Source organism: Chrysochloris asiatica, unplaced genomic scaffold, assembly GCF_000296735.1.
Source record: "Chrysochloris asiatica unplaced genomic scaffold, ChrAsi1.0 scaffold00043, whole genome shotgun sequence".
Classification (NCBI taxonomy): domain Eukaryota; kingdom Metazoa; phylum Chordata; class Mammalia; order Afrosoricida; family Chrysochloridae; genus Chrysochloris; species Chrysochloris asiatica.
In genome coordinates this window covers 13,956,877-13,984,636 of record NW_006408561.1, presented here as the reverse complement: position 1 = coordinate 13,984,636, position 27,760 = coordinate 13,956,877, and the positions used below count along the sequence as shown (strand labels likewise).

The following is a 27,760-nucleotide window of genomic DNA, read 5'->3' as shown; positions in this document are numbered from 1 at the left end:
CCCGCGGAGCAGCTGGTAGTTTCGAACCGCTGACCTTAAGGTTCGCAGCCCGATTCGTAACCACTACGCTACCAGAGCTCCATATATATATATATATATATATATATATATATATGTATGTATGTATGTATTCATATATTGGGAGTGTTGGTGGTGCTGTAGGATAAACAGTAGACTGGTTACCACAAGATCAGCACTTCAAACCTATCAGCCACTCCTCAGGAGAAAGATGAAAGTTTCTGGGCTCAGAAAAGATTTATATAGCCTCAGAAACCCTATGCAGGTCACTTCTAGTCAGAACTGACTCAATGACATCTAACAACAACAATATTCATATATGTTTTTCTTTATTTCATATATGTATATATGAGCAGGCTTCAAAAATGCAAATAAAAAATGGAATTAAAAGATACAAAAAATTTCTGTGAAGTTTTGGAAGTCCCCTCACATATACATATACACATACACATACTGACACCTACACATGGATACGTACACACATGCATATACAGGTGGTCCATATGAGAGTATAAAATTCATGAAGACTGATATTTTTCTGGATTATGAGTCAGAGGAGATTTCATTTTATGACGTGAATACTAGATCTCCTATTTATACATTCACTGGTACATTTACAGGAAAATTTGACCTTATTTCTCTAGTGGACTGCCTTCAAACAGTCTTACAATCTGTAAAATCATAGATGATAGATGAATGAACTGGAAGACTGTTCAGAATTTTTTGTGTTTTCTTTAGTATACTCTTTTTAGGGTATTATATAGTCTTGTTTGGAGTTCTGGTGTGGGAATGCAGGATAATACACTGGAATGCAAGATTTGTTTGAACTGTAAGGTGTGGGTGGTTCAAACCTGCCAGTTGCTTCTTGGAAACCCTATACAGGTTCTCTATGAGTTGTAACTGATTCAAAGACATTTAACAACAACAACAACAACAACAACATACACACACACACACACATATGTTGTTGTTAAGTGCTGTCAAATAAGTTTGAACTCATAGTGACACTGTAAAGTGAGAGAGCAGCTGGTGGGTTTGACCTGTAGGATCACAGTGCTGATGCTACAATGTCACACCAGGAGTCCATATACATGTGTTGTGTGTATATATATGAAATTGGAACCCTGGTGTGGCGTGGTGGGTTAATGCACTGGACTGCAAGGTTGATTTGAACTAAAAAGTCAGTTCAAAGTCAGACCACCAGCCACTCCTCAGAAACCCTACAGAGGGTCACTATGCGTCAGAACCAATTTGATGTCACTTAACAAAAATATATGAAATTACAAATAATATTAAATGATATATATTATATATACCCCTAGGAAGTATTTTTTTTATGTGCCTCTATTAACAGTTTTTTTCTTTACATGTTGCTGTAAAAAAATAAGCATAATGTTTTTACAAAAATACCTCCTGTAGTATAGGGTAGAGGGAGCAGGAGCAGTTGGCCAACAAACATAGGTGGCAAGTGATAGTTGTGTATATTGTATTAGTAATGATATGAAATTATATATATACTATATAGAGAGAGCCCTAGTGTGGCACTATAGTATAAAGTGTGAGACTGCAAGGTCAGTTTGAAATGCAAGGTTGGCAGTTCAGGCCACTAGCCACTCCATCCATGGAAGCCATATACAGGGTTGCTATGAATCAGAACCTGTCTTGATGGCACTTAACTCTAGCAACTATATATATATATACATATACATATATACATGTGTACACACACACGTATATATATATGAAAGAGAAAGTGAGGAGTCCTGTTGTAGTGTTGTGGGTTAATGCATGCACTGGACTGCAAAGTCAATTGAACCGCAAGTTCAGCAGTTCAAGCTCACCAGCTGCTCCTTGGAACCCCTATAAAGGGTACCTATGGGTCAGAACCTACTTAATGATACAAAACAACAATATATAGTTTTTGATATTATATATCCAGAGAGAGAGAGAATGACAGTTGTATTAGTTTTCTGTTGCTACAGTGATTTATTACTACACATTTGTTGGTTTAAAACAACACAGAATTGTTATTTTATAATTTTGTAGGCTAGAAGTCCAACATGGGTCTCACTGGGCTAAAATCAAGGTGATGATAGAGATGCATTCCTTTTCTGGAGACTCTGGAGGAGGTGGGGGTGAGCTTGGAATCTGTTGTCTGGCTTTCCCACTTCTAGTGGCTGGCTGTATTCTTTAGCTCATGGCCTTTCCGTCCATATTCAAAGCCAGTAAGAGAAAGTAGAGTCTTTGTAACATAATACCCTTTGATATCCTCTTCTGTCTTATTTTTCTACTTTAAAGGCTCTTGTAATTATTTTGGATTCATCCAAATAATCCAGAATAATCTTTTCTTCTCCAGGTACTTAATTTAATTACATCTGCAAAATCCCTCTACTATATAGCAAATTCACGGACTCCATGGGTTAAGATGAGGCGATACAGATAAACACTGACTGAAAACTGCAAGGTTGGCAATTCAAACCCACTAGTCACTCCTCAGAAGCAGTACAGGGTCACTATGAGTCAGAATTGACTCAGCAGTACTTAACAACAACATTAATGATTGTTGTTGTTGTTAAGTGCCCTCGAGTCAGTTCCAACCCATGGCGACCTTGTAAAAGTTTCCGAGGAGGAGCTGGTCAGCTTGAACCGCTGACCTTGCAGTTCAAACGTCTTTGCAGTCTGGCTCATTAACCCACAGCGCCACACCAGGACTCCAACATGAATGATTAGGATGTGAATATCTTGTTGTTGTTGTGAAGTACCATCAAGTCGATTCTGACCCATAGCAACCCTGTATAGGGTTTCCGAGGATATCTTGGGGGTCCATTTTTCTTTCTACCACAAGTACCTACTAAGTGCTAGGCATTATTCCCTAGTGAAATCAAACACAACCCTTTATTAGAATTGCTGAAAGTTTTGTTGTTGTTGTTCCATCGACTCATAACAACCTTGTATAGGGTTTCCGAGAAGCAGCTGGTGGATTTGAACTGTGGACCTTGCAGTTCAAACCAACCTTTCAGTCCAGTGCATATTCTACAGTGTCACATAAAGACCCCAGTTTAGGATATATTTAGCCAGATAATTCAAGTACAAAATACTATTTGCTATCAGAGAAGTGTTACCAGCTCTATGCCTGTAGAGGAAACAACTGTCTGCCTCAGATCAAGCGTGAGCTAGAAAAATTTATCGTTAAAAATTAGAATTAATCTTGACGTAATTACATGGCTTTATTGCTTTCATCTAGGTTCTAAGACTCTGGGATATTCAGCACCAGCTCTCAATACAGAGGATAGCTTGTTCTTTCCCCAGAAGTCAGGACTTCAGATGCCTCTTCCACTTTGATGAATCTCATGGATGCCTTTTCATCTCATTTAATAACCAGCTAGCTTTGTTGGCAATGAAAAGGGAAGCCAGCAAGAGGGTGAAAAGCCACGAGAGAGCAGTCACTTGTGTTCTTTACAGTTCCATCTTGAAGCAGGTAATGATGTTTCTCTGACATTCTCCTACACATCCCACATCCTGTATCACCACAGACTTTCATTTCATTAATTCAATCTAAGGAAATCTGAAGACAAGGGAGAAAAAACACATGGGAAAAAATTATTTACTAGCAATGTGCTTTTCTGAAATAATGTATGTTAAGGTGGGTTTGAAGAGTGTTTTCATTTTCAGGCAGTGCTGATAGAGTTACAGGGAACTACATTTTTCTAGCTAAAATAAACACAACATGCAGTGTAATTGAACTTATCTTTGTTACCAACTAGTTTGGGTCTTGATGCCAAATGTAAGGGAACCTGATTGTAAAATTCTCTTTATGAACACTATCTTCCTGTATCCCTGTGGAAAGTTCTGAAATATGCATGAAATATAATTAGCAGAGATCCATTTTGCCAGCATATTTTACACCAGTGGTTCACAGTGGCAGCCTGAAATGTATTCATAATAAAATGATTCAGTTAAATGTGATGCCACTTGGTATGCAGTGCAAGTGTTGTTTGTCTCCCCACCACTTTAATGATGCTCTGCAGCCCCTGCTTATGAGAGCACTACCTGCATCTCAATGAAGAGGCATGGCTTCTTGGGAGCAGGGATGCTGCATAGACCACAGTGCTTCTAGCAGACGGGGAGGTCCAGAAGGCAGGCCACAGGAACATGCTTTGGAGCAAGCTGTGGGTATCATGGGGGGAGTGGGCACCATCAGAGGTTAGTGGCTACGATCATCTCCTCAGGCTTGATAGGAGTGGCACAGCGGGAGCTTAACAGAAAGCAAGTATCCAGCTTGTGGCCAATTAAACAATAATTCCAAGCCATTCTTTCTATTCCCTTCTGCAGAAGCTTTTGCATTCTCTCAGAAATGAGGAGGTGAGATTTTGTGCAAGGGGTGGAGAGCCCTTTTGTTAGTAATGAGTAGTGTGGTATGTCACTACTTCAAACACCCTGTTTTCTTGTTATTTTAGGAGATAAAAATCCTTTACAAACCAATCCATTTTGCATTCCATCTGTGGGAAACATTCCCTCGTAAATGTTTTACTGAACTTTATGAAAGCAACCAGTTAATTCGGTTCCCTGGTGGCCACTGAGAGATACATATGTTTGCAGGAGAACATTTTGCTAATTGAGATCTGCAAAGTCAAAAAAGCTTTGCTTGTGCTTAGATGCTAAGCTAAGACTCTATGTTGCCTGGCCATAACATGAACAATAGTCTATGCGGAATTCAGGAAATGGGACACAAAGAAAGTCTGGATCCTTCATGTGGGTTATGAAGATAAAGCTAAAGTAATAAAATTATATTTCAGTTATAGGCAATAATAGAATAATCACATATGGTAAATGATATAGGAAGAATCACTATACAGTTGAGTTGGGTATTCACACCTTTACACATTGTCGTTAATGGCATAAGTAATTAAAAGCATTCGTATATGTAAAGTACATAGAACTGTTCATTGCATAGCATTTCCTAAGTATCAGCTGCCAAGCTGCAAAGAAACAGTTTAACATTATATTACATTTACAGTGATAACATTATAATACATGAAATCACAAAGAAAAACAGTATCACTCATAATCCTATCAGCCAGATATAATGATTAACATTTCTGAGTAATTAGACAAAAGAAAGAAAACAGTTTTAAACATGACTAGGTGCCAGGAATGGGGAATTCAAAGATTAGTAAGGTACAGTTTCTTCTCCCAAGAAGAGCAGAAGGCTATGAAATCCTTAAGGGCAGGCTCTGGGGCCTCTTTCCAGTGGTACTGGCAGGCACAGAGATGCTCTTTACATGATGGTGGAATGCATGATGGAGATGCAGACTTATTGTTGTGTGTTTTCCATTCAATTGCAACCCATAGCAATCCTATAGGCCAGGGTGGGACTGCCCCATTGTCAGATTGATAGATCTTTTCTCCTGCGGAGTGGTTGATGGGTTCCTCCTGCTGACCTTTCCTTTAGCATCAATACACTTAACTATTGGGCCTCCAGGGCTCAGGAAGCAGTGAAATAAACTGAAATGAAGTAGAGGTAAAAGAAGAGTGTTATCCATGGGAAATGATTAATTCTGCCTGGGGCAGGGTGGATGGTGTTTCAGAGATCCCTGGAAAGCTAGAGTGGAAATCTCTGAAAGGGAGCAGATACAACATGAGCAAATAAAAAGAGGTTCAAACACTCACAGTGAGTGTATTTAGGAGAAGAATGTTCATTTTGGTGTAGCTAGTTTGTGGAGTACTTAGCAAACACTGTGGGAGTTGAGGTAGTAAATGGAGCTTACAGCCAGATTGTAAAAGTTATTGACATGTACCACAGTGTGGATTTAGAAAAATAAAGCATAGAATTAAAACAACAAGTATGATCTGGGGACCTAGACCATTCAGGGGTCAAACTATTTTCATAATACTGACTTATTGTTTACTATGATGCGTATACAGTGGAATTTTCTAGAGGCTACATCCATGGTGTGTGATGGCATCAATGCTCTGACCACTAATTTAACTTTTACGTCATATATTCTTGTTTTAATAATTTCATAGTTTTAATTTATAATATGTTGTTGTTGTTAAGTGCTGTTAAATCAGTTCTGACTCATAGAGACCCTGTATAGGGTTTCAAAGGAGCAGTTGGTGGATTTCAACTGCCTACCTTGGACTTCATTCTTTTTGGATCAACTATCAACATTCACATAAGCAGCAGTCAATAAATCAAATGATGTATCATATTAGGCATATCTGCGGACAGGACCTTTGTAAAATGTTGAAGAGCGAAGATGTCAGCTGGAGGACTAAGGTGCGCCTGACCCATGCCATGGTATTTTCAATCCTCGTATGCATGCGAAAGCTGAACAGTGAATAAGGAAGACCATAGAAGAATTGATGCCTTTGAGTTATGGTGTTGGAGGAGGATATTGAAGGTGCCTTGGGCTGCCAAAAGAACCAATAGTTCCGGTCTGGAAGAAGTGCATCCAGAGTGCTCCTTGGAGGCCAAGATGGCCAAACTTTGTCTCTCATACTTTGGACATATTGTCAGAAGGGACCAGTCACTACAGAAGGAGATCATGTTTGGTAAGGTGGAGGGTCAGAGAAAAAGAGGAAGACCCCCAACGAGATGGATTAGCCAAGGGGTAGCATCGATGGACTCAAGCATGGCAACAGTAGTGAGATTGGTCCAGGATCAGATAGTGTTTCATTCTGCTGTGCATAAGGTTGCTATGGGTCGGTACCGACTCAGTGGCACCTAACAACACCAACACCTTGTGGTTGGCAGTCAAGTGTTTACCCTATAGCACCACACCAGGACTCCAATTTACAATATACTAGCTATTTTGTATGGGGTCCTGGTGTGGTGTTGTAGGATAAGTACTAGGCTGTTAACCACAAGGTCAACAGTTCAAACCCACCAGCTGCTTCTTAGAAATCCTATAAGGACCTCTATGAATTGAAACTGACCCAACAACACTTAGCAGTGTGTATATATATATAAATTATTTGAGTTCTTCAATAATTTTTAGGAGTGTAATGGGATCCTGATACCAAAAGGTTAGAGGACTTCTTTGTAGTAATAGACAAAGAAAAAAGGCAAGGAAGTCAGCTACTATCAATTCCATTTGGCAGAAATTCAAAGACTGGCAAGATAATGGGAGAAGATGCTGATAGGATTATATGATTCCATTGTAAGTGGTTAATAGAGTTAATTGTGACTGTAAAACTTAGAACTTTAATGTGTAGAACTTTAATGAGCCATTTCAAAAGCAAAAATGGAGATCTCACATCTCACTATCATCAACTCCCCCCTTCCCCCAAAAAAAAGATCCCCAAGAGTTGAGCATGTCCTATGGAGTCTGATATCCCAGCACAATGAACTTCCTCCACCCAAGCACAGAAGGCTGTGCCAGAGGAGGAGTGATAGAGGAATACAACAGCAGAACCAAGAGTTAGAGCAGTGGGCTTCCCAGTTCCTGGAGCAAGTAAAGTTGAATTCCACTGGGCAGAGACTTACTTGCAGAGTAGGTGCACTAATCACATAGAATGCCAGCTTCTAGGTAGCCCACCTCCAGTTTTCCCAAAACACTTAATTGTTCTCATGGTGGTGGTTATGTGCCCTGGAGTTGGTTCTGACTCATAGTGACCCTATGCAGGGTTTCCAAACAGGAGTAGAAAGCCTCAGCTGGTAGTTTTGAACTGCTGACCTTGAGGTTCACAGCCCGATTCATAACCACTATACTACCAGAGCTCCTAATTGTTCTCATGAGGTATCTGCATATAGACCAAAAGGCAGTCTCTTGAACAGAACAAGGGGATATTGAGTGTTTAAATTCAGGAAAGTGTGCACCAGGGTTGTATCCTTTCATCATACTTACTTCAATCAGTATACTGAGCAAATAATCCAAGAAGATAAAATATATGAAGAAGACTGTGACATCAGTATTGGAGGAACACTCATTAACAACCTGTGATATGTAGATAGTACAACCTTGCTTACTGGAAGTGAAGAGGTTTTAAAATACTTACTATGAAGATCAAAGACTTCAGCCTTCAGCATTGATTGCACATCAATGTAAAGAAAGCAAAAATCCTCACAACTGGATCAGCAAATAACAAAAAAAGATTGAAGTTTTCAAAGACTTCCTTTACTTGGATCCACAATCAGCACTGATAGAAGCAATAGTCAACAAATCAAATGACCTATTGCATTAGACAAATCTGCAGCAAAATAACTCTTAACATGTTCAAGAGCAAAGCTGTCAGTTTGAAACTAAGGTGTTGTTCAAGCAGTCTCTGTGTGAGGTTGGAGAGACAGAAGTATATGAATTTTTCATTTCACTGACATGTACAAATGTATGTGTTAGGGAGAAGGTGGGGAATAATGATAACAGGTTTGACCTCTCCACCACGCTTTCCTAGGGAGCAGTGTTTGGCCTTCTGAAACCAGTTCCAGGAAAGTTCCCCCATCTTTTTGACACCTCTTATGTTGACTGTTGCTGCTTTGGGACGCCTTCTTTTCTTTTAAAGTTATTGATATTGTTTAGTTTTTACTTTAAGCCAGTGTCATGTAAAAACAAACGTAAGGAAGAACTAGAGAGTGAGGCACCCTGAGTTGGGGCTTGTCCCTAGTTTGCTCTTCCACAGCAATGCTTCTTGAGGTGAAGAAGTTTTTGCTTTTCCTCCTATTTCCCTTAGCCACTGTAGCCATTCATACAAAATTTCAATTCCAAGAGTTGATTCTCGTCTTCTCAGCCTGCAGTCTCTCAACACACTGGTCTTTTCTTACATTTTATCCAAACTTTAAGAGCAAACATACTGATGACATACATGTTTACATAAAAAGACATTCAGTGAGTAGTTGCCTCCTTCCTCCTGTTGTCCAAGGATGGGGTTCTCTTAGCATCAGTGACCTTTTCCAGTTAAACATTTGGACTAGAAGTTTTATTTTTCTCTCCTCTTATATTTTTAGTGTAAGGGAAAGATCCTTATCTTCCATTTTCACATCTTCCCACAGCTCCTCACACTCTTCTGGGCACGAAGTGAATGTTCAGCTGCTCGATTTAGTCAGTTACTGCTATTTCTCATTCCTAGTTAAATAGCAACCCACGCTTTTTCAGTTGGCTCCTGCGCTTAGGTTATCTGGCTGGGTGTCTTTCTTGAAGAATTTGCCTTTGTCTGAATTTAATGATTTCCCTTCTGTTGTTGTCATTCCAACATGTTGCCTGCGCCTCATTATCATTTCATTTTGTTTCAACTTCATGGGGACCTTGACTAATCCCTTTACAAAGTAACACAGAACATTTCTGTGATTTTTCTGTATCGGCCTGCCTTTTGGTACCTTCATATCCTAATCTAAGACACTGGTGTTAAGCCAGTTACTTTTAGAAGTAATCACATATTTTATTTCATCTGGCAATGCATGCCCTCACAACTAGAGTACATGCTGAGGCCGAATGAGGGAGTCTCTGGAATTTACACTTTCAAAGAATTAAAGAAATTCGAGTATCCTAGAGGCAGTTTAATGAACTGTCTTTGTGTTGAGTCCTTAAAAGCAGCTTTTCTTAAAGACTCATGAATATTAAGAAACTTTACAAAGACATTTCTAGATTTCATATGAACTGAAATAGATAAAAATGTTGAATTATCACTGTTACCCTCATCCTAATAATGTAGGTTATGGGTTTTTTAATTGAGTACCAAAAGAACAAACAAATCTATGTTGGAGGAAACACAGCCAGAATATTCCTTAGAAGCTAGGATGGCCAGATTTCCTCTCTTATACTGCAGGGATTTTGTAAGGAGGGACCAATCCCTGGAGAAGGACATCATGCTTTGGAAACTGGAGGGGCTGTGTGAAAAAAGAGGTAGACACCCCCACCCCCACCCGCCACTGTGATGGATTGCCACATTGGCAGAGGCAATGGCCTCAAGCAGAAGCACGATTGTGAAGCTGGCTCAGGACTGGGCAATATTTTGTTCTGCTGTGTACAAGTTCATTATGAGACAGTACTGACTTGATGGCACCTAACACCGACAACATGTCTTTTTCTAAGATGGGTAATATTTCAGTTTGTTTTGCATCTTGGATACATTTATTACCAAGCTAGATAGATATTCAGGCTTCATCAAATTTTGACAGACTAAATTATAGTCACTATTTTTATTGTTGAAATTCCTTTATTAGTTTCTTAAACCATTATAAGCTTATTGTAAGAAATTAAAACAATTCAGTAAAATTCAAAAAAGGAACTGAATATTGCTGAAATACCATCAAGGTTCTCTTAACATCTTTCTGTGCACTGCCTGTTTTACATAAATATGGTCCCGTAGCTTACCATTTATTGAAATATATTACCTTGTACCTAAATGTAGCTCTACTTTACTATTTTTAAAGGCTACACAATATTCCATGGTCTGTATGTATCATAATTTAATGATCGATTTCTCTTGATGACTTTTGTCGTTATGAATATTATGTTTTGTACATAAATATATATTACAGTAAATTATTAGAAATGCATTTCTATGTTAAGGGGTATGCATATTAGATAATTATATATATATTTCCAAATTGCCTCCCAGAATCTTACATTTTATCCATCCTTTAAGAGTAAACTTCTTGATCACATACATGGCTACATGAAAGATAGAGTGGTTGTTTGCTTCCTCTGACCGTGCTCCTGTGGTCCATGGATGGGGTTCTTATAATTCCACATGGGATGTTGGTGTTTGTTGTTAAGTGTCGCCAAGTCAGTTTCAACTTGTAGTGATCCTGTATAGGGTTTCCAAGGCTTTACACATTTGAAGCCTGGCCCTTCACTCAGAGGGGTGCTATCTCTTGAGGACGAATTCACACAATCACAGGAAATGCCAAATAATGTATTGAAAATGGGGGTGGGTATGATCTTGTGATAGTGCATCTCCTGTCTTCTTCTCTGTACGCCATTCTTTTTGGAACTGAGATATTTAAGAATTCAAAAAAAATCAGCTGGTATTCCTCTTGATAATTATAGTGTTTGAGCAAAGGGAAATAGACAGACTTGTAGTTTATCTGTAAATTACAAGACAGTATTCCTCTATGAAGTCCTGGTGTAACACTGTAGGATAAACACTCAACCATAAGATCAGTTTGAGCTGCAAGGTCAGCAGTTCAAATTCACCTGCCGCTCCTTGAAAACCCTAAACAGGATTGCTGTGGGTTAGAACCAACTTGAGGACACTTAACAACAATAAATAACATTCCTCTATAGTGCTTGTGTTTATGCCAACATTAATCAGTTTCCTTTCCCAACAAAACTGGATAGGCACTAATGACAACTTTCTTTTTGTCTGCCCTATTGCTGGACTCTGAGTTATTGCTGGGCTTGTGTTAAATATGGCTTTATTTCTCTGGACAGTCAAAAAGCCTTATGGTTACTACAAAAATGACATGGAGGCCATGTCTGACTTCCTCTGGCTTAACAAGGGGAAACTAGAATCAAAGTAAAAAATCAGCCTAGGGCCAATTCCTTTATGGGCACCAGTTCTTCAACCTTCTTTGTCCTTTCCTGACACCAAGCATCCCTCCCACAGTGCTCTGTGCTTCACTCTGAGTTCCATAATCCATTGCAGTGGCCACACAAAACTCATAGGTATACTGATGATTATGGGGTTTATTAGGGAAGCAAAGATGGTGTAATTTAGGATCTAAAACAACTCAGGATGCAGCAGTTTTAACAATCAAGAATACCTCTTCTCTGCCATGCTTCTGGCTTTCCTGTCAGTTTTGTGGCCCCTTGGCTTTTGCCCTCCTAGGGCAAGTGTTACAAAGCTCCTTTAACCAGTCTATAAATGCCCAAAAGGCACATTCTGCAAGTCAACCTCTTGCACACAAGCACTCAGCTTTACTGGGTCCATGGGCTGCTCTGTCTTTACATGCTGCTACATTGATGCCCACCCTCACCCATTCCATACTCTTCTTTCATGACGGTCTTGTGGGCTGTCCCTGCTTCTGAGGTGTTTTTTGTTTTTTTTTTTAACTTAGCTGGATGGCAAAACTAACCAATCCCAGCGTTAGAGTCCTGAACACCTTATTTGCATAGTCTTGGTGTGGCGCTGTAGGATAAGCACACAAGGTCATTTGAATTGCAAGGTTGGGGGTTCAAACTCACCAGCCATTCCTTGGAAACCCTATACAGAGTTATTATGAGTCAGAATGGAGTCCTGGTGTGGTGCAGCAGGATAAGCAGTCGACCACAAGGTTGGTTGGTTTGAACTACAAGGTTGGCAGTTCATACTCCTTGGAAACCCTATACAGGGTCTCTATGAGTTGGAACCAACTCGATGGCACTTAACAACAACAATATGAATCGGAATGACTTGATGGCACTTAGCAACAACAACTACCCAGTAATTTAAGGAGTCCCGGTAGAGTAATGGACTACAATTTGGGCGAACTACAGTTCGAATCTACCATTTGCTCTGAGGGAGAAAGATAAGATTTTCTGCTCCTGTAAAGATTTACAGCCTTGGAAACACAGTATAGGGTCATTATGAGTTGGAATCTACTCCACAGCATACAACCACCACCACTACTACCACCCCCCAGTCATATGGTGAAAGTTAAGACAACTTTGGATAGAAGAGCCATATCAAGTAAATTCATGGTACCACAGCTGCATGTCAGTACTGAGACTGTATTCTCTGGTAACTTCTTGGGGACATGAGAAATAACCCTAGTCTTATGCACACACACACTCACATTTGCTTATTTAAATATGATTAATTTGGAAGGTATAATAATCTCATATATTATAAAATTCAAAAGTACAAAAGGATACATAGTAAAAATATCTTGTTATTCCTGAGTCCCTGGGTGGTTAATACCATTAAGTACTCAATTATTAGCTGAGAGGATTATGAATCAAATCTGCCAGAGTTGCTGGGAAAATGGACCTGGTAATCTGATAGGTGAAATGAAGTATGCGATTCCTTCTAAAAAAAACCTGGTGATCTTCTTCAATAAAGGTCACAGTTTTGAACACACTTTGGAATAGTTCTCTATACACACTATACACACAGGGTCAACATGAGTCAGAACTGACTCTGTGGAAATTAATAATAAATTCTATTAAGTTTTTAAGAAAGATTCAGTTCCATGAGTACTCATTTAGGGCGTTCTATTCTTACAGAAATTTGTTTATATACCTATGTACAGTATCTTCACATTTTTTGTCTTTCTTTAACAAAATCATAATTCTATCATTTTGTAGCAGTACTTCTTGACTTAACCTTTTGTGTGTGTGTGTGTATACATATGTATGTTGCTGTTGTTAAATGTCATTGAGTTGGTTCCTATCTGTAGTGACCCTGTATTGGGTTTCTGAAGAGTGACTGGTGGGTTTGAATTGCCAACCTTGCAGTTCAAACTGACCTTGTCATCCAGTGCATGCATCATCCTACAGCATCATGCTAGTGTACATATGCATATATATTCTTTTAAATGCTTCTGGCACAAATGATAGCATATTACGTGAATAGATATACTATTTTGTATGTTTTTTTTCACCTAACATTATAGTATAAAGATCATTTCCCTTTATTATCTGGAGAATCCGCAGTCTTTTTTTACATCTGCATATTATTCCATTATGCGGGTGTACTTTATCTTACCCATCGATATTGAATTGATTCCGACTCATAGAGAATATCAAAAGGTTGGTGGTTTGAACCCACCAGCTACTGCTTGTCAGAAAGATGTGACAGACGGCTCCCATAAATATTCCAGCATAAGAATAAAGCCATTAAAAAGACAGGAAAAAAAGAAAATACCAAAGTGGATGAAAGTAGAGACTCTGAGACTTCATCTTGAATATAGACAAGCTAAAGCAACAGGAAGAATGATGAAGTAAAAGAGCTGATCAGAAAATATCAAAGGGCAGTTTGAGAAGAAAACTCAAGTATTATAATGAAATGTGCAAAGACCTGGAGTTAGAAAACCAAAAGACAAGACCATGCTCAGCATTTCTCAGGTTCAAAGAATTGAAGAAAAGAGTTCAAGTCTTGACTGCTGTATTGGATTCTATGGACAATTCTTTCTTGGCTGAAAGGAGAGAATGCAAGAAAATTGTTTACCTGTGTTTTGTTGACCATGCAAAGACTTTCATCTGTGTGGATCATGACAAGCTGTGGATGGCATTGTGAAGAATAGTATTCCAGAACGCTTAATTGTGCTTATGAGGAAACTGTACTTAGATCAAGAGTCAGTCATTTGAATAGAACAAAGGGGACACTTAATGGTTTAAAATCAGGAAAGGTGTGTACCAGGGTTGTTTCATTTCATGATAATTATTCAGTCTCTATGCTGAGCAAATAATGGGAGAAGCTGGATTATATGAAGAAGAATTTGATATTAGAATTGGAGGAAGACTCATTAACAACCTATGATATGCACATGATACAAACTTGCTTACTGAAAGCAGAGGACTTAAAATATTTACTGATAAAGATCAAAGACTACAGTCTTCAGTATGGGCTGCACCTCAATGTAAAGAAAACAAAAATCCTCACCACCAGATCAGTAAATTGCATCACGATAAATGGAGAAAAGATTGAAGTTGTCAAATACTTCATTTTGCTTGGATCCACTATCAACACTCATGAAAGCAGCAGGCATGAAATCAAATTACGTATTACATTAGACAAATCTGCTGCACAAGACCTCTTTAAAATGTTCAAGACAAAGGATGTCAGTTTGAGCAATAAGGTATGCCCTATTCAAGCGATGGTATTTTCAGTAGTCTCATATGCATGTAGAAGTTGGACAATGAATAAAGGAGACCATAGAAAAAATGTTGTATTTGACTTATGGTGTTGGAGAAGAATATTAAAAGTACCATGGAAAAAGTACAGACAAAATGCTCCTTAAATGCCAGGATGGCGAGATTTGTTTTATACTTCAGACATATCATGAGGAAGAACCAGTCCGTGAAGAAGGCCATCATGCTTGGTAAAGTGGAGGGTTAGGGAAAACGAGGAAGACCCTTACCAAGATGCATTGTCACAGTGGCAGCAGCAATGGACTCAAGTGTAACACTGATTGTGAGAATCACACAGGACTGGGAAATGTTTTGTTCTGTTGTGCATAGGGCTGCCACTAGTCTGAACCAACTCAATGACGTCTAACAACAACAGCAGCATGGCCACGAAGCAAATGACACAGGAAATATGAAAAAAAGAAGGAAAGAATACACAGAGTCACTGTCCCAAAAATACTTGGTTGATGTTCATTCATTTCAAGATGAACTTGATGACCAAGAACCAATAGTATCAAAAGGAAGAAGTCTAAGTTTCACTGAAGGTATTGATGAAAAAAAGACTTTAGGAATTATTAGACTGCAAATTGAAAAAAAAATAAACAAACTGATCAGCAATAGAGGTGCTCACTTGTCTATGTCAAGAAATTTGGGAAAAAACTAACTGGTGATTGGAAATAGATACATATTTGTGCTCACTCCATAGAAAGGTGACCAAAGAATACATAAATCATCTAACAGTCTTATTACTATCACATGCAGGTAAGTTTTTGCTGAAGATCATTTTAAAACTGTTGCCACAGTACATCAACATGGAACTGTCAGAAATTTCATGCCAGATTAAGAAGAGGATATGGAATGGGTGATATCATTGTTGATCTCAGATGAATCTTGGCTGAAAGCAGAGAATTCCAGAATGGTGTTTACCTGTGCTTTATTGACTATGTGAAGGCATTGGATTATGATTCAAAACCTGTGGATCATAATATGCTATGGATAACATTGTGAAGAACAGGTATTCCAGAATACTTCATTGTGCTCATGAGGAACCTGTACATAGATCAAGAAACCACTGCTTGAATAGAACAAGGAGATACTGAATGGTCTAAAATCAGTAAAGATGTGTGCCAAGGTTGTGTCATTTCACCATAATTATTCAATCTTTCTGCTGATAAAATAATCTGAGAAGCTGGAATATGTGAAGATGAACATGCATCATGATTTGAGGAACAACCTGGGATATGCTGATGACAAAATCTTGCATTCTGGGAAGGATGAGGATTTGAAATACTTGTTAATGAAGATCAAAGACTACATTCAGTCTTCATTATGGATTGCACCTCAATGTAAAGAAAATGAAACTTTTCACAGCTGGACCATTAAATACCACTGTGACAAATGGAGAAAATGTTGAAGTTGTCAAAGACATCATTTTGCTTGGATCCACAAACAACTCTCATGGAAGCAGAAGTCAAGAAATGAAATGAGGTATTGCACTGGACAAATGTGCTGCAAAAGAGCTCTTTAAAGTATTAAAGAGGAAATATGTCATTTTTAAGTCTCAAGTGTGCTTGATCCAAGCCATGATATTTTCAATTGCCTCATATATATGTGAAAGTTGAACAATGAATAAGGAAGACTGCAGAAGAATTGATGCATTTGAATTGTGGTGTTGGAGAAGAATATTGAATGAACCATGGACTGCCAGAAAAAACAAACAAATCTGTGTTGGAAGAAGTACAAGAATGCTCTTTAGAATTGAGCATGGCAATACTTTATCTCTCACACTTTAGAAATATTGTAAGGATGGATCAGTCCTTGGAGAAAGACATCATGCTTGATAAAGTAGAGGGTCATCTTTACCAAGAGGAAGACCCCCAGTGAGATGGATTGACACAATGCCAGCAACAATGGTCTCAAATATAACAAATATGAGGATAGTGTGGGACTGGGCTGTATTTTGTTTTATTGTGCAAAGGGTCTATGTTGAGTTGGAATGGACTGAAGAGCAACGAACAAGAACAATAATAACAATAACTTTGTTGATTCAGAGAGGTAGGTCCGAGTGCCTTTTGGCTGAGGCATATGGTAGAATGGAGCCCATTTGGGGCAGGGCAGACTCCAAGAGGTCATATGGCTGAGAGCCCAAGGAGCATTGAGAGGCCTGCCTACTGGCATGACTTAGAAGAGAAGCTCAGACTCGAAGAACTGTATACTGAGCATTTTTTATCCTGAATTGTAATGTCCCTAATAAACCCTATACTGGAGAGTATTGTCTGTGAGTTCTGTGTGGCTATTTCAACAGATTATAGAACCAGATAGAGAAGTGGAGAGTGCTATAGGAGGGACATTTAGGGTCCAAATTTGTGTAGAAGGTTCAAGGGTGGAGGCAAGTCTAATCTATGCCTCATGGGAATTGGCTTTGACCTGGCATGGAATTTGATTTTCCTTTCCCTTTGTAAAGTCAGGGGAGGTCAGATATGGCCCTCAATGACATTTTACAGGTATCTAACCTCAGATTCTGTCTGTCCTCTGGGAACAACTTGCTACTTATATATATTTCTTAAGTTAAGAAAGCTTAGATACATGTTAAACATATACACAAATATTGTAAGCATGTATAGTTGCACAAAGTTATGACATCTTCTCATGAACTGGTAAGTGTGTCATTACCATGCTAATTCTCTGCCCAGGGGGTGATTTGTACTATGCTAGGTGTGGCACTGTGGGTTAATGCACTAGACTGCGAGTTCAATTTGAACCACAGCGTTGGCAGTTCAAGCTCACCATCTGCTCCTCGGAAACCCTATACAGGGTTGCTGTGAGTTGGAACAGACTCAATGGCACTTAACAACAACAACAATGCAGCCTTTTAGGAGCCTTAGTGATTCATTGTGTTAAGGGTTGGGCTTAATCTATCAGCTGCTCTGTGGGAGAAAGATGTGGAAATCTGCTTCCACAAAGCTTTATAACTTCGAAACCCTATGGAGCCATTCCATACTGTCCTACTGGAGTCACTATGAGTTGGAATTGAATCCATTACAGTAGGTTTGGTGGTGGGTTTTATCTGTACAAGTACTGAGATCTTATTATTCTGCTGCCTCTCTACTTATTAAGCTGTAACTTGTAGAGATTTTATACAAAACGGAAATAAAAGAAGTAGCCTATATATATTATGGGATCCAAACAACACTAGCCAACATAAAACTCAATAATATTATTAAAAGCAATTACATCAAATATCCTGATCCACTGATAGCCAGTGGCATCTTCTGCTGTTATTTTTGCTTCCTGTTCTTGCTGAGATCTAGTTTTAGAGATGCATGCAAACGACAACTAAAATGCCTACCATCATTGGAGTTGCAAGAAGACAATTAGGTGACACGGGTACAGCTTCCCATCTCTTAGAATTGTCTTATTGACTCTGACAGCATCAGATGAGAGAGACAAAAAAGACCTGTATATTCCTAAACAGTCATTAACTCAGGTACATAAGATGGAGTGTGCTCCTGTCAGAACAACAATCTGCTATGAGACCCATTTGCACGGCACTGCAGTTATTAGGACAGTACCGTTTCTACTCTGCAGATTGTCATGGCCCTGTCTTCATTGGCTGAGGTATAGCTTGCTAAGAGACAGCCAAAAAGGAACTGAAAACTTAAAAAGAATTTGGTATTATCAAAATATGCTATATAGATGTGAAACCAATACGTATTCCTGGGTTTTATTATTGATAAAAACAGCTTGCTAAAAATAAACAGTCCTGTAGTCAAGTCACTTCCTTCATCTTCCAAGTGATGGAAAACCTAATCTTTGAAAAGTCTTTTCACTTGCATATTACTTTTACCTTACAATTTTGTCATAGTGAGAGTAGACTGTGTTTATGTTGGTTTCATGTTTGTAGATTAATCAGCCCTTGTTTTGGAACACATTTTTTTTTTTTTTCTTGAAGACTATACCTTAAGGTATATTGCCAATAAATGAAAAACTGCAGGTTGTTGCCACTACTGATAAAGCTTTCATAACTGATCAAGAAATTGTTTAATAAGCAGAGAAAGGTGATGGAAACTGATGAATAGGTATTTTGAGACTCAGTTGGGTGGGCAGAGGAGGAGGAGTGCAAAGTAACAAAAAGATAATGCTATTAATTCTTGATTGAATGTCTATTTTAGATAAAATGGTAGAACAGCTGCTTGAATGCTTTGTAATGTGGGTGAGGTCAGTCTAGGAACAAATAAGCAAGTCTCATTTTTGAACATGACCTTGATTTATTTTTAAAAGGGAATGTCCATATTTTTAAAAGGGAAAGTCCATATTTTAGCACTGTTTTTAAAAGGGAATGTTTTTAAAAGGGAATGTCCATATTTTAGCACTGAAAATGCCTAACATATAGTATGTTGTTATAAAGTGCCATTGAGTTGGTTTGACTCATAGCGACCTTGTATAGGGTTACTGAGAAGCAGCTGGTAACTTTGAACAGTTGACCTCTAGTTAAAACCGACCTTATGGTACAGAGCTTATCCTACAGCACCACGCTACAACTCTGGTATATAGTATGTTGCTGTTGTTGTGATGTGCTGTGGAGTCGGTTCTGACTTGTAGGACCCTGAACAGGGTTTCCAAGGATGTAAATCTTTACGGGAGCAGAAAGCCTCCTCTTTCTCCTGCTTAACAGCTGGTAATTTCGAACTGCTGACCATGAGGTTTGCAGCCTGATTTGTAACCACTATGCTACCAGAGTGTACAGGTGTTTAATAAATGCTTTTTGATTTGAAATCATATAATGCTTTGTACCTTTTAACTCTTTCATGAAGGAGCACTCAAAAGTTTCCCCCATGTTTAGAAACTTATGTTTATGGCTTTGTCTTTAAGGGTGTAATCCATATTCCTAAGCAATTATATAAGAAATTCACAAGTATGATGTAATTTGAAATTTTAGTATACTTCCAAAAATTTGGTTTCTAAGATTGTAGTTGCTTAGATTTACTGTCATGGTTGGAAGAAAGGAAGATATTAAATGTTTTTCTTTAATTGCTCTGGATATGCAAAATATATCCAGATAGTGAGGTCAGCAAACTAAAGCTTAGAGTAATAGTATGAGTTAACTCTTATGGCTTATTTTGTTTCTAGGCTTTCATTGTGTTAAGTGCTTGACAAACAACTTACTTAAACATCATAATAACAGTTTGGAGTAGTTATTACAATTCTGTCTGATTTGCAGATAAAGAAACTGATGTTTATAGAACTTCAGTAATGGACCCAAGGTCAGATAAAGTTAGTTGGGTAGTGGACATTCAAGCACAGACATCCTAGTTTCAGACCCAGTGCTCTTAACTCTTGTATATTGCATAAAGAAAATAAAACAGAAACACGAGTCTGGGACATGAAGGATAACTAACATTTTAGGTCATGTTATCTCAAAGATCTAAGTCTTTGAAAATAATTTTTTAAACAATTTTAACAATGGTAATTGAATATTTAAGTTACTCTATTGCACTGAGAGAAAATGTGCAGAATAAATATGTGGTTGTTAAGTGCTGATTCTGACTCATAGAGTCCCTGGATAGGGTTACCAAGGAGCAGCTTTGAGCCACCAACCTTGCTGAAACTAGTGCAGTGTTGATTGTACAAGTACTCTGCATTATGGTTCCATTAAATTTCTTAATTATTTTTCGTGCTTGGCATATTGTCCAAGTCCTTTTTTCTTCTTCTTCTTGCGTGCTGTTGAGTCAGTTTCTACTCATAGCAACCCTGTATGGTCGTTCAAATTCCAAGTGGCTGGTGAGTTTGAACTGCTAACTTTATGGTTAGCAGTTTGGTGCTTATCCTACAGTGCCACACCAGGACTTCCTTTTTGTTTAAGCAATGTTTTAATCATCTGAAGTTTTATGCTGGAATAGAGGAAGACTTTATGATGTGGTTGTCACAGCCCAGGATTGAAACTTACCTATATTAGTTTTAGAATATTGCTTAGATGCTTAGAATTTCTATGTCATTCCAGTAAAATGAGAATGCTGACATACTTCTTTTGCTGAGTTTTTATAAAGATCAAATGAAATGACGGATATTAAGGCCAGGGCACTCAGTAAATACATGCGCTTATTTTCAATCCCAGGAGCACTGGTGGTGATATAGGATAATCACTGGATTGCTAACCACAAAGTCAACAGTTAAACCGAGCTCTGATAGTATAGTGGTTACAAGTCAGGCTACTAACCTCAAGGTCAGCAGTTCAAAACGACCAGCTGTTCTGTAGGAGAAATATGAGGCTTTCTGCTCCTGTCAAGATTTACAGCCTCAGAAACCCTATACAGGGTTGCTATAAGTAGGAAGTGACTCCACAACACGTAACACCACCATAACCAGACTCTCATTGGGAGAAAGATTTATAGCCTCAGAAACCCTTTACAGGGTCTCTAGAGTTGGAATCCACTCGTGAGCACCTAATACCAACATCTTCAAACCTAGATCAATTACCACCCACCCCCTACCTCAGCTAGTTGATTTCAGGTTTTCATCTCCCACAACACCCGGAAGAGTTATCTCTAAAATTAAGCATTGCTGAGCATTTCTCTGCTATTCAATCTAAACCATTCATTAGCAATCCAGTTGGCATATTCAAATGAAGCTCATGAAAAAATAATATAATTGGCCTAATTAAATCTTATAGACAGCAAAAATGTTAAAGCTTTACAGGTGATTTTAATGTACAGGTGATTTTAATGTACAGTCTAACACTATAGACTTCTTGAGAGCAGTATTCATCCATTAAGCTCTACTGCTATCATGGAGTTAGGCAGAGTGATGTTCAGGAAGTAACCTTACGATGAACAAACAGCATGATATGATAGCCACCTAGCCACATCTTTTCATTTTAATAAACTAAAGTCGATTTGATAAAGAAAATGTGATATTAAGATTTAAAATATTCTTAGTAAATGTGCATTTATTCAATGGAATTTAGTATTTAAACAAAGAAATATCCATTGCCTTGGAGTCTATCCCAACTCACAGTGACTCTGTAGAGCAGAGTAGAACTGCCCCATAGGATTTCTTAGACTGTAAATCTTTATGGAAGCCAACTGCCAAGTCTTTCTCCTATAGAGTGGCTGGTGGGTTTGAACTGCTGACCTCTGGTTCAGAGTCAATCACTTTTACCACTCTGTCACCAGGGCTCCTAAGAAATGCTTTTTATCAGAATCCAGATCGAATACATGTGTATTCCTATTTACACATGCATGTATTTAATTTTTATATTTTCTTTTCATTCTTTTGGGTCCATAAATCACATTAGCTAGGTGGTTTTAACCTATAAATCTCTTAAAAGCTGCAGACAAACAAAAAAATAAAAGCATAAATTAGCAGTTCACTTTTTACTGTAAATTTTCTTATTGTTAGACTGTGATATATAATCTGATTCCTTCTAGCATGAGATTTGTTGCCTTCCTCTTGAAGTATCTTTGAAGATTTATATTTAAACTTCCTGTGTTCTTTGTTTTTAGTGTCCCATAAATAATTACGCTTAGCTGTAAAAGTAGACACAGTACCTTGACAAAAGAGAAAGCAAGGGACTAATGGTATTAAAAAACAATAGCTCTAACAATTGGTTGAAATGAACTTTTCCTCATAATAGCTGGTATTGCTTCTTTCCTGAATGGTATAAAGGAAGCTGATATATACAGAAAATGTTTCTTTTCATATAACACATAGTATCAGAACACCATTCCTAGTAAAATCAACTTGCCTATCTAAATGAAAATGATTTATCAGTTTATTTTCAGTAAGATTCATTTTAAGGATGACCTATAGAAACCTAGCTAAAGGTTGGGTAAGGGGAAGCTGATTTCTTCTATCTTCTCTGATAAACAGGATCATGATTTCATTACTTCAGTTCAGGCCTAGAAATTGAAATGTTATCAGCTTAACAGAAAAGAAAATGCAGTACTAAAATGTCTCTAAGTGTTGGGGGATCTCAACAGTGGGAATGTATAGGCTTTATGTTTTTATTGCAATAAAAGTGACTGATTCTGGAAACATATTTAATTTCTGTACCATGCCATTTTCTTTTAGGTAATTAGCTCTGATACTGGGTCTACTGTTTCCTTCTGGATGATAGACACTGGGCAGAAAATCAAACAATTTACTGGTTGCCATGGCAATGCAGAAATCAGCACCATGGCCCTAGATGCAAATGAGACACGGCTTTTGACTGGCAGCACAGATGGAACTGTAAAGGTGCGAACACAGTGATGCTTTTCCACCCAGATAAGAGGGGGCTAAAATCTTGTGTGAGGAGACACAGCTAGAGCTCTACTTGTTTTTGCCTTTGGGACTTAAAAGAAGAAAAATGGGACAAGATATGAGAGCTAAATAACTCAAGCCATCTAATAACAAAGCTGTTAGGAAAATAGACCTCTGTGGAAAAACGAATAATGATTTTTCTGAATAAATTATTTAGAATAAAAACACAACTTGCTTTACTGCTTTCAAAAATTGTTTTTCTGAGTAATGGGTAAAAGACAACTTTGGGGAATAAGAGGCCTAAATGTTTTGTTATGTTCAGTTAATATCTTTAAATTTTTCTTTCTTTCTTTCTTTTTTTCAGTTCATAAAATGAAAACTCAAGGCCACCAAATAAACTTTAAAAATTACATAAGTGCAAGTTTTTCAGAAAATGAATATATATTCATTCTTGGTGTGACACTGTAGGATAAGCTCTGGGCTGTGGACCATAAGGTTGGCAGTTCAAACCCACCAGCTGTGCTTTGTTGTTGTTATGTGCCATCGAATCAGTCCCGACTCATAGCAACCCTGTATAGCGTTTCCAAGGAGCAGCTGGTGAGCTTGAACCATCGACCTTGCAGTTCAAATGCATTAACTGGTGCATTAACCCACAGTACCACACCAGGACTCCAGTTGCACTTTGGAAAACCTATATATATAAACTGTGGTTTGGGTAAAAGCTTATAGAGCCAATTTGTTTTCTATTCAACACATTTTGTTTTGGCATTAGTTACAATGCCTTCAATATGATAGCACTCTTCCCACTTCCTCCCAGGGTTCACCATTTTCATTTGTCCTTCTTTCTTGCCCCTTCCTGCCTTCTGGGCTTTTTTTCTCAGACAAACGCTGTCTTTTGGTCCTGTATGATTGATTGTTCCAAGAAATGTGTTCCTCATGTATTATATTGTTTACTTTGTAAGTCTGCCTATTGCTTGACAGAAAAGTGATCCCTAGGGGTGGCTTCAGCTCTGGACTTGAAGGGTCATGGTCTCAATTATTCTACCAGTCTCGGACCGGTAAATCTAGCCATTTTCATGATTTTGACTTTTGTTCTGAAATTTTCTCCATTCTATCCAGGACCTTCTATTATGATCCCCAACATGATTGGTAGTGATAGCCAGGCACCATTTCGTTCTTCTGGTCTCAGGGTAGGGGATGCTGAGGTTTTTGTAGCCTGTTAGTCCTTTGGACGAGTTGTTTTCTAAAATCTTTGATTTTCTTCACTCTGCTATGCTCCTGACAGAGAGAGACCAATCAATAGCTGAGAAAATGAGTATTTTTGTAATCACTCTACTTTGTAATTAGTGCCATGTGAAGGTGAGACAGTGAAGAAGGCAAGTTAAAAACAAATCATAATTTTATTTATTATCCGTACTAACACATGGAGTTGGACTCCTGGCGTGGCATTGTAAAATAAGCACTGAACTTAAAACCACAAAATTGGTGGTTCAAACCTACCAGCTGCTCCTCAGAAACCCTATACAAGGATGCAGAGTCAGGATTGACTTGATGGTACTTAACAACAACAACACTTGGAGTTGTTATGCATTGGGAGCTAACAAGGATAAGAATCTAAATTTACTTTATGTTTCTAGTGTTCTTATTTTATAACTATTGCTTTTATCCCCCAAAGAAAGGTTCTGTTTTAATTTATAAAATACAAATTTTTTTTTTTTGCAAAGCTAGATTCTCAATATCTAAAATGATACCCACATATGGTCGGTCCCCTGAGCCTTGAGAGTAATGATATCTCTGATTGGAGACGGTTTGTGACTTTGAGTCAAAATAAGGACATTCCCAGATAAAGTGAATGGTTCTTAAGCGTCTGTCACAACTGGGGTCAGAAAGATACTAGATGTATATGGAGCTTAAAAAAAGTTCATGGAAAAATGGAATTCAAAGATAATGAAAAGATTTCCATGAACTTTCTGAATCCCCTCATATAGTCTATGGTGGAATGTGTGATGCATTCAGGTAGGATTCTATGTAAAGTAACTAAAATCTATCTGGACAATTATATAGAACATCCTGGAAATTGAGGATAAGTGTTCATAGGGGATCCAGACTGGCAGCTGTAAGTGTGAGGGAGGTGCTATGGTAGATACGGCAGGAATATCCAAATATCAGCAGTTGAGCCTCTAAAAAGTTAGTGAAATAAAATATGGACTTGGAACATGGATTATAGTAATCTAGTTTATGAGAAACAGGTAAGATGAAAGTTTGTTCTGGGAAATTTCAATCCCAACAGTCAAGGTAGAATAAAGCAAGAATAATTGGAAATGCAGGCTTAGTGGGTGACTTAAGGAACAGCCGTATCCTATTTACCAAGCCTGTGGAATGTGATTGGACTGAACAGTGATTTAGGGGATTAGTCTTATTCGCTTTACCCCTTATTTCAGAAAACCACTGATTATCTAGGGTCCAGGGTAGGGCAGACCTGTAGGTGGTTGCTAAAACGGTCTCTGCTAATAGAATTGGCAATCATATTTTTTTAATACTCATATTATCTTAGGTGTGCAGCATAGATCCAGGTATAAAAGAAAACGAGTGATATGGATGAAGAGCATATGTGCCCCTTAATGTCTCAACTAAAGCCTTGATATATTCAAAGTTATTGTGAACTTAGTGGTATAATCACAGTTTTTGTGTTGTATTTGTTTTTATCAACAGCACAAGATTCTAAAATCTGGCACCCTTTACTCAGGACATGTAAATCAGGGTTTAGCTGTTCTGGCCATAGTCTATGAAGAAACAAAAATGAATAAATGACATTTCCTCATCTCATTTATAATTTAAAATCCAAAATCAGTACTTATGTAATCAAATATTAAAAATCCTTGCCCTATTATCATATTTATATAATTGTGAAGGGTCTTTTTTTTTTTTTTTTGGAATAGTTTTGAATAATTTGTTGTTGTTAGTGATGTCAAGTTGATTCTGACTCATAGTGATCCTGTACAGGGTTTCCAAAGAGGGGCTGGTGGGTTTGAACCTTTGACCTTGTAATTACCAGTTCAGTGCTTCTCTTATAGTGCCATGCCAGGACCCCTTGAATAATTAATATATGCAAATAATACAAAGCTTGAAAGATACAAAAGAACAAGTGTTGAGAAAATCTCTTCCACCCCCTTTTCTAGCTTCTTCCTATAGGATATTGTTGCTATTGGTTTCTTATGAATAATTCTAGAGATACCTTTGAGAATCATTTGTTTCTTAAAGGCAGCTGTTTTGTATTTTGCATCTTTTTACCTTGGATCTTTCTGTCTTGGACTTTGATTTGTATTAGTATTACAGATATTAATACTAACAACAACAAGGATAATGCTAGCTACTTTTTATTGCATGCTTACTATGAACCAGGAAATTTTCTAAGCACTTTACACACATGCATATACATTTGTAAATTAAATTAATTCAGAAAAATCATTATTTGTTTTTTCACAGAGGTCTATTTTCTTAACAACAGCAACAATAAACAACTTTCTCAAATTGTCATATATGCTTGACTTTTGACAGAAACTAGAAACATCAGTGTGACTCATCCTTCTTAATGACTGCACTGTGTTCTACTTTACAGATACTCCAAAATGTTGTTCAGTCCTTTCTTAGTGACTTGTTGTTCAGACTCATAGCGATGATTTCCTAGAAGTGGACTGGTGGGTTATAACTGCCGAACTTGTAGTTCAAACCGAACTTGTGGTCCAGTGCATTATCCTGCAGCTCCACACCTGTACTCCTTTTAACTATTCAGGGTTGATTCAAACCTTTAGACTTTATAAACAATGCTGTAAGAATATCTTTGAATAGATGTTATGTCACATGGCTAATGGTATCTGGGGGTGATTTTCCAGAAGTTTAATTTTTGAATCAAAGTCTATATACATTATTAATTTGATATATAATTCCAATGTGTCTTTCATGCACCATGTACCAACAATGTTTAATATAGTATAATTTAGTTTTAAATATTAGAAATCTAATAATTCTTCTCTTAAAGTAGACCCATCAGACTTAGGAAACACTCACCCCACTGCCTGAGAAGGTAAACTAAAACTGCTTGTGTCTTCCATAGTCCTGGGTCCAACATCTACTAGCCCCAGGAGGTTTTATAGGGAGAAGTTAGGAAACATAGTATTGAAGACTAGGCTTCAGGTCTAATTATCCCTGAGAGGTTAGGCTCCCGTGTCACAAATGAAGAACTGGAAATTCTTAGAGATTAAGTAAGTAATTTAGTGGCAAATAATGAGAAAAAGAACTAAATTTCAACAGATTCCAAAATGTTGCTCTTTTTATGATTTTTCAATTGCATCCTATTTTAGAATTATGCACTTATTTATAACCTTTGACTCAATTACTAGTTTTATTCACTGATAGATTTCCAAGCAAGGTAATATATATAATGGTTAAATTTAAATAGTAAGAGGAATTTCTTTAATCATTACATATCCAAGTGAATTAAATTTAGCTCAGAATGTAAGCACAAAGGTTTAAAATGATCTCACTAGACAGTGTTTTGTTCATTAAAAATTTTGTTTCAAAGGCAATTGAACTTTTTTTTCTTAAAGATTTGGGACTTCAATGGATATTGTCACCACACACTAAATGTTGGGCAAGATGGAGCCGTGGATATTTCACAGATTCTGGTCCTTAAGAAGACCATCCTGGTTACTGGATGGGAAAGGTATGCTATA

General features: G+C 37.8%; 1 protein-coding gene across 1 annotated transcript in view; it reads left to right on the top strand.

Annotated features, from left to right (window-relative positions):
* Positions 1 to 27,760, top strand: part of WDR49 (WD repeat domain 49) — a 259,423-nt gene that overhangs the window by 120,976 nt on the left and 110,687 nt on the right. The window contains exons 7-9 of the mRNA XM_006861854.1: positions 3,263 to 3,496; positions 22,857 to 23,021; positions 27,635 to 27,750. Coding sequence (XP_006861916.1) covers positions 3,263 to 3,496; positions 22,857 to 23,021; positions 27,635 to 27,750 — 515 coding nt within the window. The remainder of the gene's footprint in view (positions 1 to 3,262; positions 3,497 to 22,856; positions 23,022 to 27,634; positions 27,751 to 27,760) is intronic.